We start from the raw sequence: 18750 nt of genomic DNA on the forward strand, positions 1-18750 counted from the left end.
CAAACCTCTCCATTCTGAAGGAAATCAGCCCTGAGTGCTCACTGGAAGGACAGATCCTGAAGCTAAGGTTCCAATACTTTGGCCACCTCATGAGAAGAGAAGACTCCCTGGAAAAGATCCTGATGTTGGGAAAGATGGAGGGCACAAGGAGAAGGGGATGACAGAGGATGAGATGGTTGGATAGTGTTCTCGAAGCTACCAGCATGAGTCTGACCAAACTGCGGGAGGCAGTGGAAGACAGGAGTGCCTGGCGTCAGTGGCGTAGCGTGGGTTGTCAGCACCCGGGGCAAGGCAAGTAATTTGCGCCCCCTAACCCGTGGATTTGCGCCCCCTAACCCTAACCCCCAGATGTTGCGCCCGGTGCGGCCGGCCCCCCCTGCACCCCCCACGCTACGCCACTGCCTGGCGTGCTCTGGTCCATGGCGTCATGAAGAGGCGGACATGACTAAACGACTAAACAACAACAACAAATAAGGCTGTTGGTGGCTACCAACCATGATGTCTACATTATGTCTTAATTGCTTGAGACAATCTGCCCCTGGATACCAGTCGCTTTGGAGCAACTGCCAGAGAGGGATCTTGTGCTTGGGACCCGCTGGTGGGCTTCCCATTGTGGCTCCTGCTTCACCGTTGTGGAAATCTTGGATCTGATGCAGCTGCAGGGCTCTTCTGTGTCAACTGAAATACTCCTGTGTGAATTTCTCCCGGTACGGAGATCTGCGTTGGCTGTGGAGTCGGCCAGAATCCCTTAACGCTGTGGACGGAGGAGGATCCATGAGTACAGTTGGAAGCAATCCCACGGACCCTCCAGCCCAGCCCCCTGTCTTTTAGAGGGCTAACGTAAGGACATCAGAAGAGCCAGTTGCATCAGGCTAATGGCCTATCTTGTCCAGCATCCTGTTCTCACAGTGAACAACTAGGTGCTTGTGGGAAACCAGCAAGAAGGATTCGAACACAAGAACAATCTCCCTTCCTGTGGTTTCCAGCAACTGGCCTTCAGAAGCATTGTTGCTTCCAGCTGTAGACAGTTGTCATGGCTAGTTCATAGGTCTCTCCTCCATGAATTTGCCTCATCCTCTTTTATAGCTAGGGACTCGGGTGGCGCTGTGGGTTAAACCACAGAGCCTAGGACTTGCTGATCAGAAGGTTGGCGGTTCAAATCCCTGCGATGGGGTGAGCTCCCATTGTTCGGTCCCTGCTCCTGCCAACCTAGCAGTTCGAAAGCACGTCAAAGTGCAAGTAGATAAATAGGTACCACTCCGGAGGGAAGGTAAATGGCGTTTCCGTGCGCTGCTCTCGTTCGCCAGAAGTGGCTTAGTCATGCTGGCCACATGACCCGGAAGCTGTACACCGGCTCCCTTGGCCAATAAAGTGAGATGAGCGCCGCAACCCCAGAGTCGGTCATGACTGGACCTAATGGTCAGGGGTCCCTTTACCTTTACCTTTTATAGCTATTCAAGTTGGAAGCCACCACTGCCTCATGTGGGTGTGAGTTCCATCATTGTTGTTGTTGTTGTTGTTGTTGTTGTTGTTGTTGTTGTTGTTGTTGTTGTTGTTATTATTATTATTATTATTATTATTATTATTATTATTATTATTTTATACCCTGCCCTTCCCGGTTCAAAAACCAGGCTCAGGGCAGCTAACAACAAATTTAAAACACTTTAAAACACTTAATTATAAAAGCAGCATAAAATACAGTATAATAACATGAATAACAATATAAATCAAAAATCAATCAGATAACCCCCAGGGCTATCTGGCTGAATTGGTCCTACTTGGGCCAGCAAGGATGCCAGGGGAGAATTTGCTGTGGGGTCTCAGAGTGGGTGATCTTCATAAAAAGGGGAGGGGAAGGGAAGGGAAGGGAAGGGAAGGAAAATAAAAGATCAGGCTGAATTCAAATTAAAGGCCAGGCAGAATAGCTCTGTCTTACAGGCCTGACGGAAGGAGATTAAATCCTGAAGGGCCCTAGTCTCATGGGACACAGCACTCCACCAGTTTGGAGCCATCACTGAAAAGGCCCTGGCCCTGGTGGAGGATAGTCTGACTTCCTTAGGGCCCGGGACCTCTAAACTATGGTTATTCATGGACCTTAAGGTCCTCTGCGGGGCATACCAGGAGAGGCAGTCCCATAGATTCGAAAGCCCTAAGCCACATGTATGCACTGCATGAAGACCTACTACCTTCCATCTGCCTTGAATTTTACAACCTTCAGCTTCATTGGGTGTCCAGGAGTTCTATTGCTGAGCGAGAGGGAGAAATACTTTTCTCTGTGTACATATGGCACAGTGATCTGTGTCTTCAGCTTCTGCCCTTCTCGATGAGACCGCAACCACAGGAAGCTGATGTGAAAGCGCTTTTTAGAAAAAGAGAAAGAGAAAGGGTGGTGGAGGAAGGAAAACGGAGCCTTGTTGAGCAGTGCTGAGTGCGCGGCGCACCCACAGAGAGGCCAGGAGTGGGGCCAAGGAGACGTTGTGTGTCCCCACCTGCTGCTGCCGCTGCTCCTCCTTGACCATGGAAGAGACAGTGGTGAAGAAAGGCTTCCTCTACCTGCTCCAGCACCAGACCTTTGGGAAGGTAAGACTGGCTTCTCCTCGCTGAATGTTGGAACAAGGTGTTCGCTAAGATGTCTTTGATACCCAAACAATTTATTGTTTTGATGCATTTACATTCTTAATCTGAGCATATTAGCATGTCTTCTTAAGAGCAATATTTTGTCATATAATCATCAAAGCATTGCCATTCATTTTTTTAGTTTTTGTTTTGATTGCTGTCGTATGGATGCTGTTCATTTAGCCAATTTTATTTTTTTTAAAAAAAATATTTATTGAGATTTTACACTAAACATAAATTTTAAAAATTAAAAATAATTAAACCAACAATTACACACACAAAATACAAAAAAAGATAGTTGAAAAAATAAAAAAAGGAAAAAAAATTCTAGAAAAGAAATAATCCATTTTTCAATATCTTTAAGTTCATTTGCTTATTTCCTTGACCTCCTCACACCTCCCCTTTTTGTATTCCCATTTACAAAGTCCTTTCAGCAAATCCTTACCCTCTTTCATTTATCTTTACTCTGTATTCTTGACCTATTATAACTATATATTTTCATCCATATAACTATCTATATTTACATATTCTTATTAGCCTTAATACCAAAACCACTTATTTTCAGTCCAACATCATTTTAACATTCATTAATTTTACAGTATTTCTGCAAATAGTCTTTAAATTTCTTCCAGTCTTCTTCCGCCGTTTCTTCTCCCTGGTCTCGGATTCTGCCAGTCATTTCTGCCAATTCCATATAGTCCATCATCTTCATCTGCCATTCTTCCAGAGTGGGTAAATCTTGTGTCTTCATTTAGCCAATTTTAAATATTCATTTAATTTGAGAAGCCATTCCTCCTTGGTAGGTAGTTCTTTAGCTTTCCATTTAGACGCTATTACTATCCTGGCTGTGGTGGTCGCATATAAGAAAATTCTTTTTCCGATTTTGGTATTTCTTTTCCTAAAAGGAAGCCCAGTAGGTAAGCCTCTGGTTTTTTCGTTAATGGGATTTTAAGCATTTTTTTCAACTCCTCATGTATTTCTCCCCAGAAGTACTTAATCGGGGTGCAACTCCACCACATATGCTTTGTTGTACCAGCTTCCTTGTTGCATTTCCAACAGAGGTTGGATTTCAGTTTATAGATTTTTGCTAATTTGACTGGTGTTAAATACCACCTGTAGAACATTTTGATGAAATTTTCTTTTATTGTACTACAGGCAGTAAACCTTATATCTTCCTGCCAAAGTTTCTCCCTTTGCTCTAAATACATTGTGTGGCCGAAGTCTTGTGCCCATTTAATCATTGTCTCTTTCACTTCCATGTCAATCATGTCCAAATCTAGCAATCTAAAATGTACAGTGGTACCTCGCAAGACGAATGCCTCGCAAGACGAAAAACGCGCAAGACGAAAGAGTTTTCTGTTTTTTGAGTCGTTCCGCAAGACGAATTTCTCTATGGGCTTGCTTTGCAAGACGAAACGTCTTGCGAGTTTTTGCGAGTTTGTTTCCTTTTTCTTAAAGCCCCTAAGCCGTTAATAGCCGCTAAGCCGCTAAGCCGTTAATAGCCGCTAAGCCGCTAATAGCCGCTAAGCCGCTAATAGCTGTGCTTCGCAAGACGAAAAAACCGCAAGGCGAAGAGACTCGCGGAACGGATTGATTTCATCTTGTGAGGCACCACTGTACATTTTAGATAGTAATTTTTGTTGTTTTTTAATAATGTTTCATGTATTAATGAATTCTCTTTAGCAGAGCCTTTCTTTGATTTCGAGATACCCAAACAAATTATTGTTCCATTTTTGCACCTGGCTCTGTTGAACCTGTCTATGGAAACCAAACAGGATTTGAAAAGCAAAGAACTGATTTCTCATCTCTCCTAACAGCAGCAGCTCAGGGCTGAATTGACAAACTCTGTAAGGCCTTTCATCTTAAGAATTTGGATTGCTGGTGTTCAAGGGTTTGGCAAATTGCCCTTCTTGAATAGATACATCATAAACTAAAAGTATCTAAAGGGCAGAGTGTGAAAATATATATAGAAAGAGAGACAGAGAGCATTATTTCATTTCTTATGCCAAATCTGAGAGTTGTGGTCACTCATGGCCACCAGTCAGGGCCGGATTTAGATTAGATGAAGCCCTAAGCCAGGGGTCTGCAACCTGCGGCTCCGGAGCCGCATGCGGCTCTTTTACATCTTTGCTGCGGCTCCGGGGCGGATACTAGCGAGGGGAGGAGGCGCATTGTGCGCCCCGACACTCCTCACTGTGGCGGGCGCTGTACTGGCTGTGACGTTGCATGGGGGCGGTGCGTGCGTTAGTCACGCACCGTCCCGGCGTCACCTTCCCGCCCGCTGTCAGATCATGGCTCCGGAGATATATTTGTTTTAAATGTCGCAATGGTTTTGCGGCTCCCAGTTGCTGTTTTTTCTTCAGAAACGGGTCCAAGTGGCTCTTTTTGTCTTAAAGGTTGCAGACCCCTGCTCTAAGCTATTGAAGGTAATGGAGCTCTTTATATATCCAGCTGTCCTTTGTCAACAACAAATTGTTGCTGTTTTTTGTGTTGAATATATGCTATATGGTAATTTATGGACCTAATAGGTATCTAAAGCCATTTGCACATAACAAAAAATGTATTTTTTCAAAGTAATTGATATAGAAATGAGCAAACCAGTGATATTTTAGTGAGCAGGAGCGGCCCATTACTTACATCATAGGAGCCTACACAACACAAAACACTGTTGCTGTATGTAGGTTTTCTTTTATTTGTTTTTTATCTTATATTTTGGAAATGTACACCCAGTTGTTGTTTTTCCTTTATTTTTTGGGGCCCCCCCGAGAGAATGGGGCCCTAAGCTATAGCTTGTGTAGCTTATACGTAACTTCGGCACTGCCACCAGTGTAGGTAAATGTCTGGCTCAGACATTTAAGACTAGAACCTTTCATCTCAATAATGATGGAACTCACAAGTGGGGAATGATTTTATATTTACACATATTAATGATTTGTAAATGGAACCTTTGTATGAGTTAATACTTTATTATTCCTTTGGAGCTCTGCTGGATCTGTCTATTTTTGTCCTTACAGGCTGTGATGCTTTATGGTTTACATTCTGTATTCCTTTTTGTTTTTGTTATGCTTGCACTTCTTCTTCTTGTTGTTGTTAATAAATTAATACAATTTAGCAAAAGAAAAAAGACCAGCTGGTCCTTCTCCAGCCTCGAACCTCCTTTTTTGCTTTAGGCTAGAAGCTCAGGGATCACTTCCACCAGGCTCCAGATATCTTGCCTCTCCCGTCCTTTTAAAACCCTTTAAAAATTGCTCTGCTCCCTCTGAAATTTGGCCCCAGTTTGCCTCCGAATGTATAAATTATTGTAACTCACCCAGGGAATTGCTTGATAAAGGGCAAATGAAAAATACTCTTAACGAAGAGAAAGAAAACAGGTGAATTTCGTCAACGCGCAGGCTGGCCCTGAGTCTTTCAAGGATCAGGCTGGATAGAGCCCAGCCTTTCCATAGGCAGGAGCTGAACACAGGGCTTAAATACCTTAGCACTTCTTTCAAACGTTGTTGTTGTTGTCAGTGGCATAGCGTGGGGGGTGCAGGGGGGCCCGGCCGCACCGGGCGCAACATCTGGGGGGGGCGCGCTCACACTCGCAGCTCTCTGCCCCTACCTGGCTCTCTCTCTCTCTCTCACTGCAGTGCTGGCTGTGCGAATCCGAGCCGCTGGGTCGCCGCCCACTGTGGAGGGGGTGGGTGCCAGGCGTGCGGTGCGGAGAGAGAGCGAGGGACTATCTGGGGGAGGGACAGTGCAGCGGCCGCCCAGCGCAGTGCTGAGCGCGGGAGAGAACCACACCAGACCAGACCAGGCAGCAGCAAGAAGAAGCTGGCAGCGGCGGCAGGTTAGGGGTTAGGGGGTGCAAATTACTTGCCTTGCCCCGAGTGCTGACAACCCTCGCTACGCCGCTGGTTGTTGTTGTTGTTTAGTCGTTTAGTTGTGTCCGACTCTTTGTGACCCCATGGACCAGAGCACACCAGGCACTCCTGTCTTCCACTGCCTCCCGCAGTTTGGTCAAACTCATGCTGGTAGCTTCGAGAACACTGTCCAACCCTCTCGTCCTCTGTTGTCCCCTTCTCCTTGTGCCCTCCATCTTTCCCAACATCACAGTCTTTTCCAGGGAGTCTTCTCTTCTCATGAGGTGGCCAAAGTATTGGAGCCTCAGCTTCAGGATCTGTCCTTCCAGTGAGCACTCAGGGCTGATTTCCTTGAGAATGGAGAGGTTTGATCTTCTTGCAGTCCATGGGACTCTCAAGAGTCTCCTCCAGCACCATAATTCAAAAGCATCCATTCTTCGGCGATCAGCCTTCTTTATGGTCCAGCTCTCACTTCCATACATCACTACTGGGAAAACCATAACTTTAACTATACAGACCTTTGTCGGCAAGGTGATGTCTCTGCTTTTGCAGTATAGAAAGGTTTTTTTTATGACTAGAGAAACAAACCTTCCTGTGCATTTTTTCTCCCCCTCAGAAATGGCGGAAGTTCTGGGCTGTCCTGTACAGGGAAAGTGCCTGTGCCCCGGCCCGCCTTGAGCTCCTGGAGTCAGCGGAGAAAGCCAAGAAAGGGGAGAGCAGCAGACGCATCATCAAGTTGGAGGACTGTGTGCAGGTGGCTGAGGCAGGTGGAGAGACCGGCAGCCCCAAGGACACAGCGCCTTTCTTCCTGGAGACCACCGAGAAATGCTACCTGCTGGCTGCTGAGAGGGCCGAGGCGGAGGCCTGGATCCTGGAGCTGTGCAAGCTTGCTTTCACTGTGAGGAAAATGGCACTCGGTAGTACAGGTCATGTCTCATGCAGAGGGAGGTGTGGAAAGCTGCACCTCATCATCCTGTGTGTGTAGCAGTTTAGAAACTGCCTTTCACTGGCCCATGGTCTGTCAGAGAGCTGACGAAATGAAATCCTTCTTCACATATAGTTAAACTTTGGAACGCCTTGTCGCAGGAGGCAGTGATGATGACCCCCAACCAAAGATTGCTTTTTTTCCCCTTCAATAGAGCACAATTTTTATTAATTTTAAAAAACTACCAGCTTTTAGGGACGCGGGTGGTGCTGTGGGTTAAACCACAGAGCCTAGGACTTGCCGATCTGAAGGTCGGCGGTTCAAATCCCCACGACGGGGTGAGCTTCCATTTCTCAGTCCCAGCTCCTGCGAACCTAGCAGTTCAAAAGCACGTCAAATTGCAAGTAGATAAATAGGTAGCACTCCAGCGGGAAGGTAAACGGTGTTTCCGTGCGCTGCTCTGGTTCTCCAGAAGCGGCTTAGTCATGCTGGCCACATGACCCAGAAGCTGTACGCCGGCTCCCTCGGCCAATAAAGCGAGATGAGCGCCGCAACCCCAGAGTCGTCTGCGACTGGACCTAATGGTCAGGGGTCCCCTTACCTTTATCTTACCAGCTTTTAGTACAGTTCCATGCAGTAGCTTCAATACAGGTGTACAGCAACAGACAATGTCATAAAGAACAAAGTTAGTCAGTTAAAGGGAAAGATTGCAGGGGAGGGTTGTGTTTTTTGCAAGAGTAAGAAGAAAGCAAGATGAATTAGGGAATGTATCGAGTTTTGTTTAAATTAAAGCAAAAGCTCTGGAGAACTGATTTAAACAAAACTTATGCAACCATACATTGTGACATTATGTTGGGGAAAATAGGGGAAACACTTGTTGAGGATTCTGACTGGAAACCAGAGATGGCTTTAACAGAGGATTAGACAAATTCACGGAAGAGGCTATTGTTAAAAGAAAAAACCACCTCCTTTTCCCTTATGGGGTATCCAAGAACCTGTATAGAGCCCTATCGGTAGGAGAAAATAACAGAGGCCAAGCAGAGTATATTGAGAAGCAAAGCGGCTAGTAAGCTTGAACTTTATTAAACTGTTGCAACAAGGTCCCCGCTCACCCCACACAAGAGGGAGAACCCTGAACAATGGTGCCCAAGCCCTTATATAGACTTTTGAAATTGCCCAAGACCACCCCACAAAACATCATACATATATCACAGAAGGAGGTGGTCTACAGCAGAAATCCTGTCTGGCAGGATACCTGATAATGGTCGCTGATTGCTTTACCTGGGCAGCCTGGCCATTCTTTTGTGAATACTTTAGTTCCTGAGTCCAGGTCACAGGCTCACCCTATTCAGACACAAATACGCCCTAAAGACAGGATTTGCAAGCAAAAAGAGAATGGGAAGGCTTTCCCCATTTGCCTCCCTCACTGCAGAGAAATATTTGAGGTCATTGGGAGAATCAAAATGGCTTCAGGATTGCTCTCCCTTACTATTTGAGACACTTAGTTCATATATTTACTGTAGATATGTGTGCATTTAAGAATATTTATTTTATATTTGAGACCTTAGAATTCTTATAATAATATGGATGGCTCCTAGCTATGGGGGCTGTGCTTTGCCCTCCGCAGTCGGAGCCAGCAATGCGTCTGGATACCAGCTGCTGGAAACTGCAGGAGGGGAGAGGGCTGTTGTTGTGTTCATATCCTGCTTCTGGGATTCCCTTTGAGGTGCAGCGGTTCTCAACCTGTGGGTCCCCAGATGTTGTTGGACTACAACTCCCATCATCCCTAGCTAGCAAGGCCAGAGCTCAGGGATGATGGGAGTTGTAGTCCAACCACATCTGGGGACCCACAGGTTGAGAACCGCTGTGAGTCTAAACCAATGGTTTTTAACCAGTGTGTTGTGGTACCCTGGGGCACCTGAATGATGGTCAGGGGTGCAGTGGGCAACACTGGCCTCTGTCCCTCTTTCCTTCCCTCCTTCCTTGGATGCCATGTTTCTGCCTCCCAAAGGCTTGTGCGACTGTTGGTTGCAGCAGCCCTGGCTATAAGCTCCCCAGGCAAATGGTGCCTCTGGAGCTGGCCCAGGCCCCTGTGGGGCACCTCTCTCTGGGGCAGGGGATATAGCCCAGAGACCAGGATGGCAGCAGTGGCTGCCCTGAGGACTCCCAAGGAGAGGGGAGGAGGCTGAGGGAACACCCCACCATGAGGACAGGATGCCAGACTAGATGGGCCCCCTTTGGCCCCATCCAGCAGAGGGCTCTTCTTATATTTGTGAGAAACAACCAAAGCATGCACAAACCCCTCTAATTCTAAGGTGTCGAAACAATAAAATAAATGTTCATAAAGACACAGGGTGGGCGCACACACATAGGTACATAAACCATAATTTCAAATGGTGCAGGCAGTGACGTAGCATGGGTTCTCAGCACCCGGGGCAAGGCAAGTAATTTGCGCCCCCTAACCCGGGGCAAGGCAAGTAATTTGCGCCCCCTAACCCGTGGATTTTAGCACTCGAGTCTCTTCCGCGCCCCCCCCAGATGTTGCGCCAGGTGCAGCAGGCCCCCCTGCACCCCCCACGCTATGCCACTGCTCCCACCACAAGTCTTCAGGACAGCCATCCGAAGGCTGGCGCGGGGAGAAGGTCTCTCCGCCCCACCGCCAGGCTTCGGAGCATCCTTCCGAAGGCTGGCGCGGGGAGAAGGTCTCTCCGCCCCACCGCCAGGCTTCGGAGCATCCTTCCGAAGGCTGGCGCGGGGAGAAGGTCTCTCCGCCCCACCGCCAGGCTTCGGAGCAGCCATCCGAAGGCTGGCGCGGGGAGAAGGTCTCTCCGCCCCACCGCCAGGCTTCGGAGGAGCCTTCCGAAGGCTGGCGGTGGGGCAGAGAAACCTCCTCCCGCCGCCAGGCTTTGGAGCAGCCTTCCGAAGGCTGGCACGGGGAGAAGGTCTCTCCGCCCCACCGCCAGCCTTCGGAGGAGGTCCGAGGACAGTGGGGTTCCTGCTTCCTCCAGGAGGGCCGGCCAAACGCGCCCCCCCAAATGTTGCGCCCGGTGCGGCCGGCACCCCTGGCACCCCCCACGCTACGCCACTGGGTGCAGGAGAGCAATCCCGGAGCCATTTGGACTCTCACCTCAAATATTTCTCTTTGGTAGCAGGAAAAACGCCTTTCTAGATTGTTTATTTACAGGATTTACAAGTGAAAAACAGCTAACTGCTTGGAATGAAGGGGCTTATCCCTCTGCAAAACCGGCCTGGCAAGTATCTGTTGAGCAGAGCAGACCAGTCAACAGAGCATTTCCTTTGTATCAATAGGTGTGAATTTGTGAAAGGATTCGGGATATTTACCATTTCAAAAGGATGGCCCAGACTGACCAAGATAGGGCCATCAGCAAAAAACATCAACAGATATCTTGACAGACAGGAGACAAGCCACTCTCTCAAATTTCTGTTGTAGACTGCTTCTTTCTGTGACCCATGCAGGATGCTTTTGGGTGGTCCTTGGCTCAGGGGCTGGGAAATTTCTTTAAAAGTTCTTTCACACCTTTGTTCAGGGTCCTCTCCTCCTACCTAAGGTGTGGAGGAGACTTTTGTTGTAACAGGAAAATAAAGATCTGCCTTGCTTTCACAGGATCCTGCCTCAGCTGATGCTTCTCTGAGGTTCCTCTGATATGGAACTTGGGGGACCCTTGAGTCCCTTAATGGGGAGCTGGGCTGTAGAAACCACACACCCCGCTGTTTTCTGGTAACAATATGTTCTCTTTGGGTTTTAGAGAAGCACTGAAGACTGGAAAGTGATGCTGGAGAAGGAACTCCTGAAGGGCAAGGCCACGTCTCCCACTGCTCTCTCCATGGAAGAGAATTCCCTGTACAGCACCACCTGCAAAGGTAGGAGGGGAGAGCAAGAGACCCCGAGTTGGGCAGGGAGCAAAGAGGAAGGGGCTGCCGCCATCGAGAGAGGGTCCTTGTGTTGTGAGTCGAGGATCCCCCACCCGCATAGAATTATAATAAGACACACAGTGTTGTAAATAAAAATTTTGCCCTTTTCCCTTATGGGGTATCCAAGAGCCCATATAGAGTCCTTACATAGGTTCCCTATTGGTAGGAGAAAATAACAGAGGCCAACCAGAGAATATTGAGAAGCAAAGCAGCTAGTAAGCTTGATCTTTATTGATCTGTTGCAACAGGGTGCTCCCCTCACTCGCAGGAGAGGAAGAGGACCTAGAACAATGGCCTGCAAGGCCTTAGAAAGACTTTTGAAATTCCCATCCTCTAGATCAAGACCACCCCCAGAAACATTATGCATACATCACAGAAGGGGTGTAACCTAAGACCACCCCTCAGATACATCCCACCTACATCACAGAAATTTAAATGTTGTTTTTCTCCTGTCCCAGTTTATCTCCTGTCTGGCAAGTTGCTTGATTGGATTTCTGGGGAGCCTGGCCATTCTTTTGTAGTGGTAAGATACTTATTTCCTGGGCCAGGTCACAGGCTCACACCTTATTCAAACACAGATTAAGACAGGATTTGTGAAGGAAGAGACAATGGGGAGGCTTTTCCATTTTTAACCTTGCAGAGAAAGGATTTGGTCAGTTTAGGAATCAAAATGGTTCCAGGTTGGCTTTCCTGTGCTGATCTATGTATGTGCAGTTATGAACATTACTATATATCTAAGACCATAAAATTCCTATCACAACAGACACATTATTTTAGGTTAATGGGCAAAATTAGGCCACAACTTTTATTGGTTACAGAATGTGAGTAGTATTGGCTTAGGCACTGGATGAAACAGCAATACAAGACTCCACCCCGCAGAGCCGGGAGTCATATCAGGGTTAATAATAATAATATATTTATACCCCGCCCATCGGGGTGAGTTTTCCTATCCACTCTGGGCGGCTTCCAATCGAGTATTAAAAACAATACAGCATTAAATATCAAAAACTTCCCTAAACAGGGCTGCCTTCAGATGTCTTTTAAAGATAAGATAGCTGCTTATTTACTTCACATCTGGTGGGAGGGTTTTCCATAGGGCAGGTGCCACTACCAAGAAGGCCCTCTGTCTGGTTCCCTGTAACCTCACTTCTTGCAATGAGGGAACCGTCAGAAGGCCCTCGGAGCTGGACCTCAGTGTCCGGGCAGAACGATGGGGGTGGAGACGCTCCTTCAGGTATACAGGACCAATGGGAGGAGCTTGTTGATGCAAATACAACTGGAAGCTCCCCCATGACATCACCGGGGGTTGTGCCATGGCCCTGGCCACCAGCAGGGCATCGGACAGGATCCACGACCGCCGGATTCCTTTAACGGAATACCGAAAAGATGAGGGGTAGATGATGGCGCATACCCAATCCTCCAACACAGCACACATATTCCAATGCCTAACCGCCAATACCAGAAAGCTGTGACGAATTGCTACGAGGTAGGCGGAAAAACCAAGAGGCTGGTGCCAATTTGCCAAATGGATAAAAAAAAAGTCCTACCGGGCCCCTTGGGCAACCAAGGCAACCAAACGAAATCCATAGCAAGGTCAATACGCAAAAGAAGCTGACCTAAGAGGGAGGGCAGGAGATCCGAAGAAAGCTGGAGCAGACTGGGAGCTGAGCGCTGCCGCGGCTGTTTAAATGCGGCTAGCCCCGCCCACCAGCCGGCCCTATTGGTCGGCTGGAAGGCTTGGCCGCGGCAGCAGAAGCAATCAGGAGCAGGGAGCTGAGCACGCCTCCCTGCACCTGCGGGAAGGTGCTCCCGCTCACAACCTCTCCCCTCTGGGAGGAGGAGAGGCCTTGTAAACAAGATTTACGTTTAGCTGAGATTCCTGCATAGCAGGAGTTTGGACTGCATGGCCCTTTGGGGGTCGGGCGGTCTTTTCCACTTCTACAATTCCATGATTCAGTGTCGGGGGGAAAGACCGAAAGGATCAGCTCTCCAACTCCAGCTGCCCAGCACTACTCTTAGAGCTCCAGAGTTTGAAGCAAGACGATGTTCTGTTCTCCTTGGGGCTCTGTGCTCAAAGGTGGGGGCTAGGCATGCATGCTAGTGATGTATGGAAGTGAGAGCTGGACCATAAAGAAGGCTGATCGCCGAAGAATGGGTGCTTTTGAATTATGGTGCTGGAGGAGACTCTTGAGAGTCCCATGGACTGCAAGAAGATCAAACCTCTCCATTCTGAAGGAAATCAGCCCTGAGTGCTCACTGGAAGGACAGATCCTGAAGCTGAGGCTCCAAGACTTTGGCCCCCTCAGGAGAAGAGAAGACTCCCTGGAAAAGACCCTGATGTTGGGAAAGATGGAGGGCACAAGGAGAAGGGGACGACAGAGGACGAGAGGGTTGGACAGTGTTCTCGAAGCTACCAGCATGAGTTTGACCAAACTGCGGGAGGCAGTGGAAGACAGGAGTGCCTGGCGTGCTCTGGTCCATGGGGTCACGAAGAGCCAGACACGACTAAACGACTAAACAACAACAGGCATGCATGCAGCGTGTACCACAGTGGAGCCTGTCTTCCAAGAACTGGCATGTAAAGTGTTATGTAGTGTAGTTCACCCTGATGTTGGGAAAGATGGAGGGCACAAGGAGAAGGGGACGACAGAGGACGAGAGGGTTGGACAGTGTTCTCGAAGCTACCAGCATGAGTTTGACCAAACTGCGGGAGGCAGTGGAAGACAGGAGTGCCTGGCGTGCTCTGGTCCATGGGGTCACGAAGAGCCAGACACGACTAAACGACTAAACAACAACAGGCATGCATGCAGCGTGTACCACAGTGGAGCCTGTCTTCCAAGAACTGGCATGTAAAGTGTTATGTAGTGTAGTTCACCCTGATGTTGGGAAAGATGGAGGGCACAAGGAGAAGGGGACGACAGAGGACGAGAGGGTTGGACAGTGTTCTCGAAGCTACCAGCATGAGTTTGACCAAACTGCGGGAGGCAGTGGAAGACAGGAGTGCCTGGCGTGCTCTGGTCCATGGGGTCACGAAGAGCCAGACACGACTAAACGACTAAACAACAACAGGCATGCATGCAGCGTGTACCACAGTGGAGCCTGTCTTCCAAGAACTGGCATGTAAAGTGCTCACTCTGACTGAGGCGGCGTCATGGAAAATCTGCCTTAGCTTTCGCTTGCCCTCTTCCTGACTGTGGTTTTGCGGGCCGTGCAGGGCTCACACCGATACGGCTGCCTGATAGTCCCCAGGCACTTATCGTCCCTTCCCCATTTCCTGCCCTCCTCCCTCCCCCCACTTGTCCTTGTTATAAGAATTTAAGGTCTCAAATATATAAATTAAATGTACAAGGCAAACTCGTACGTAAATACTTAAACCGCATGTCTGAAACAGTACAGGAAGACAGTCCTGAAACCATTTTGACTCTCCCAAACTGACCAAACGTTTCTCTGCAAGGAGGGAAGAACTGAAAAAACCTGCCCATTGTCTCTGTGCTCACAAATCCTGCTTTAAGGGCACATTTAAGGTGTGAATAGGGTGAGCCTGAGACCTGTGACCTGGATTCAGGAATTACCGTATTTTTTGCACCATAACACTCACTTTTTCCTCCTAGAAAGTAAGGGGAAATGTCTGTGCGTGTTATGGAGGAAATGCCTACGGGTGGCATGCCTACGGATTTTCCTCCTCTAGAAACTACGTGCGTGTTATGGTCGGGTGCGTGTTATAGAGCGAAAAATACGGTAAGTAGTTATAAGGTTTGAATCCCAGCGACAGAAGCTCCCATTGCTCGGTCCCTGCTCCTGCCAACCTAGCAGTTCGAAAGCACGTCAAAGTGCAAGTAGATAAATAGGTACTGCTCCGGCGGGAAGGTAAACGGTATTTCCATGTGCTGCTCTGGTTCGCCAGAAGCGGCTTAGTCATGCTGGCCACATGACCCGGAAGCTGTATGCCGGCTCCCTCGGCCAATAAAGCGAGATGAGCGCCGCAACCCCAGAGTCGTCCATGACTGGACGTAACGGTCAGGGGTCCCTTTACCTTTAGTAACCTGGCAGACAGGAGATAAACAACACACTCAGGATTCTGTTTTAGACCGCCCCCTTCTGTGATGTATGTATGATGTTTCTGGGGGTGATGTGGAGTTTGAGGGTGGGCAATTGAGGGTGGGCAATTCCAATAGTCTATATAAGGGCGGGCACACCTTTGTTCTGGGTCCTCCTCCATCCTCCTGCGGGTGAGGGGAGCACCCTGTTGCAACAGATCAATAAAGATCAGGCTTACTAGCTTCTCAATATTCTCTGGCTGGCCTCTGTTATTTTCTCCTACCGATGGACAACCTACAAAGGACTTTATAAGAGCTCTTGTGTCCCCCATAAGGGAATAAGGCCAATTTTTGTTGACAACACCTTCAGTGTCCTTGGGTGGAAGCTGCACCTTAGAAAGCGGGCTGGGGGCAGGACATTGGAAAGAAACCTGCGTTGACACGGAATGCCATTTTATTTCATTAAATTTATGCACCGCTCAATTGTAAAAAAGACGGAGAAAACATTTCAAAGCAGGTTTGCAAAGAGAATAAAGCAATAAATTTAAAAAAAACCTATTAAAAACATTCAGAAGGTAAACTCAGCATTTAAGTAAAACATACAGCAGAATACTACATGTCTGGGCAGGCTTCTCTAAACAAAAATGTTTTTTAGCAGGCGATGAAAAGGAGCACAGAGAAGGAACCCACCGCATGTCAATAGGCAGGGAGTTCCAAAGTGTGGGTGCTGCCACAGGGAAAGAATGGGGGCCACTTGCCACGATGGCTATGCCTACCTCCGAGGCAGTAGTGCTTCTGAATACCAGTTGCATGTGTCCCACTAGGGCAGGCATAGGCAAACTCGGCCCTCCAGATGTTTTGGGACTACAACTCCCACCATCCCTAGCTAACAGGACCAGTGGTCAGGGATGATGGGAATTGTAGTCTCAAAACATCTGGAGGGCCGAGTTTGCCTATGCCTGCATTAGGGCATCTGGTTGGCCACCGTAAGAACAGGACGCTGGACTAGATGGGCCCATTGGCCTGATTCCGCAGCCAAGATCTTTTAAAGTTCTTCTGTTTCCTTCCAGCTGCTGAGAGGCAGTTTCCCGTGGCCGTGAGGGCAACCGAGGCCTCTGAGCGCTGTCAGATCTGGGGCATGTTCTTTCTCTGTGCCAAAGCGGATGCCTTGGAGCTGCGGGACAAGCAAGCGGGGGAAGTGATCTACACCTGGCCGTACAAGTTCCTGCGGAGATTCGGTCATGACAAGGTAATGGCTGTGGGGTGTTTGTCTCCGGCGCAGCACATTTCAGGTGTGCAATGCCAGACAGTTGCTGTTCCTAAGCGGACCTGGTGGTGTGGATAGGAAGTTGCCAGTGGCCCTCCTTTCCACTGACCATGCCTCCCAGATGTGCCTCCTTTCCAGATGTGTTTCTGCTCCCTGCCTCCTTGCTGTTCCTTCCTGGCTGTTTAAGGGAGGGAGGGTTGTCCTGCTCACCTGGTTTTCCACTGACAGTGTGCACCCACCTTGGGCGGCAGTAGGAGATGGTACGCTCCTGGGGAAGCGGAGGAGGGAGCTGAGATAGGAGCCAAATCTGGGAAATGGGTGGTAGTGGGGGAATCATGATGTGCTGGTCCCGTGGGTTACCTAAGGCGAGGTCCAAGTCCGGTCTGTGGTCGAAAGTGGAACGTGGAGGCAGTCCATAGTAGCTGAAGCTGGGTGCAGGGCAGGGAGTCGGGTGTGGTCAGGAACAGGCTTGCAAGCAGGGAGCCAGGGTGGGAAAGGAGCTCAGGCAGGAAAGCAGGACAGGGTTCAGGCAGGAACTAGAAACCAACAATGTTGCTCCCACAACTTGGGACTGGGGCTGGGCGGCTTTTATCTGGCATAGGGCGGCCCCGATCCTCTGGTGACTCGCGCCTCCTGGCCTGGAGCTCCTGCGGGAACTTAGTTCCCTCCGCCTCTCTGCCCTGAGCCTCTGCAGCTCAGGAGAGGCTGGAGGGTTACTGGACCCAGTGGCAACCTCAGCTTCCTCTAACGGGGCTGAGAGTGGAGCACCTGCAGGCAATGGGTCCTCCATCACCTCAAGAGCCAGAGCAGGCTCAGCTGATGCCTGCACCTGAGGACCCAGCACAGGTGAGGACCCTTCAGGCTCAGGCCCCAGCCCCGACTCAGCTGGTTCGGAAGGCGGGGAATCCTGTGCAGCCTGGGATCCCTCAGGTTCAGCATCCGAGTCCGAATCCCAGCCATCACACATGATTTTGCAGAGCCATTTCCTGTCTTTGGAGGAAGTTTTGTGTCAGCTGGGTGGGGCTTTCCTGCCCCCCCCTCCACTCTGCCTCCTGCAGGATGCCCTGAATTCTTCTCTTCCCAAATCCCAGGGAAGGAACCGTGCAGAGGAAGTAAGTCCTGTATTGCAGGGGTTTGGATTAGATGACCAGTTGGGCCTCTTCCAGCTCTACAATTCTATGTTTGAGTTCTTTAGGGTGATGTCTTTGGGCTGAACCAGATGTGAAGATGGAGGGCTGTGATGGGAACTCCCACCTCACAGTTTCCTGGTCCTACCTAATATCTGCCACCCAACCGTGGCGGTCCTAAGTCTCACCTGGCTTTGCCTAGCAGAGAGGAGCATTTTAAGTCCCACGGGAAGCAGTGAGGGCCACCAACTTCCATAGCTTTTAGAGAGGATTGGATAAATTCGTGGAGGAGAGGGCTATCAATGGCTACCAGCCATGGTGGCTCTGCTCTGCCTCCTCAATTGGAGGCAGCAATGCTGATGAATACTAGTTGCCAGAAACCACAGGCGGTGTGGTTCTTGGGCTCAAATCCTGCTTGCTGGTTTCCTAATAGAGGCATCTGGTTGACCACTGCGAGAACAGGACGCTGGACTAGATGGGTCCCTGGCCTAATCCAGAAGGCTCTTCCTATGTTGTTAGAAGATGGAGAGTTGTTATGGGAGCTCCCGTCTCCTAGCCTCCTGGTCCCATTGACCCCCCCCCCCATTTTTTATTAGTTTTCCAAATTTATAACGAACAGATAGAAAAAAAGAATATCAAAAAACAAACAAGCAAACCGACAAACATTTAACCTGATTATAGTAGTTCCACTTTTATTAACATTGTTAGGTGACTTCCTCAAATTCCCCTGGCTGAGTTTCCATATAAATCATTGTAACTTTTCCAAAATTATTTTCACATAAAATTTACTTGGTCAATTAACATCTTTCTTTCTTTTCATTTTTAACTTTAACATAGTATTTTACACATCACATTTTCAAATCCTAAGCCTATTTGGTACTCACAAGTGATTCTATTTACCGTATTTTTTGCTCTATAAGACTCACGTTGTCCCTCCTAAAAAGTCAGGGGAAATGTGTGTGCGTCTTATGGAGCGAATGCAGGCTGTGCAGCTATCCCAGAA

General features: G+C 48.8%; 1 protein-coding gene across 2 annotated transcripts in view; it reads left to right on the forward strand.

Annotated features, from left to right (window-relative positions):
* The first annotated feature begins 1986 nt into the window (after window positions 1–1986).
* DOK2 (docking protein 2) overlaps window positions 1987–18750 on the forward strand; it is a 195612-nt gene continuing 178848 nt past the window's right edge. For both annotated transcript variants that reach the window (XR_014528658.1, XM_083514301.1), the window contains exons 1-4: window positions 1987–2580; window positions 7075–7356; window positions 11151–11265; window positions 16424–16602. Coding sequence is in view for 1 of the 2 variants with exons in the window: in XM_083514301.1 (XP_083370427.1) it covers window positions 2518–2580; window positions 7075–7356; window positions 11151–11265; window positions 16424–16602 (639 nt within the window). In the remaining variant the exon portion in view is untranslated. The remainder of the gene's footprint in view (window positions 2581–7074; window positions 7357–11150; window positions 11266–16423; window positions 16603–18750) is intronic.

The sequence above is a fragment of the Podarcis liolepis genome (assembly GCF_965112155.1).
Source record: "Podarcis liolepis genome assembly, chromosome: 7".
NCBI classification, from domain to species: Eukaryota; Metazoa; Chordata; class Lepidosauria; order Squamata; family Lacertidae; genus Podarcis; species Podarcis liolepis.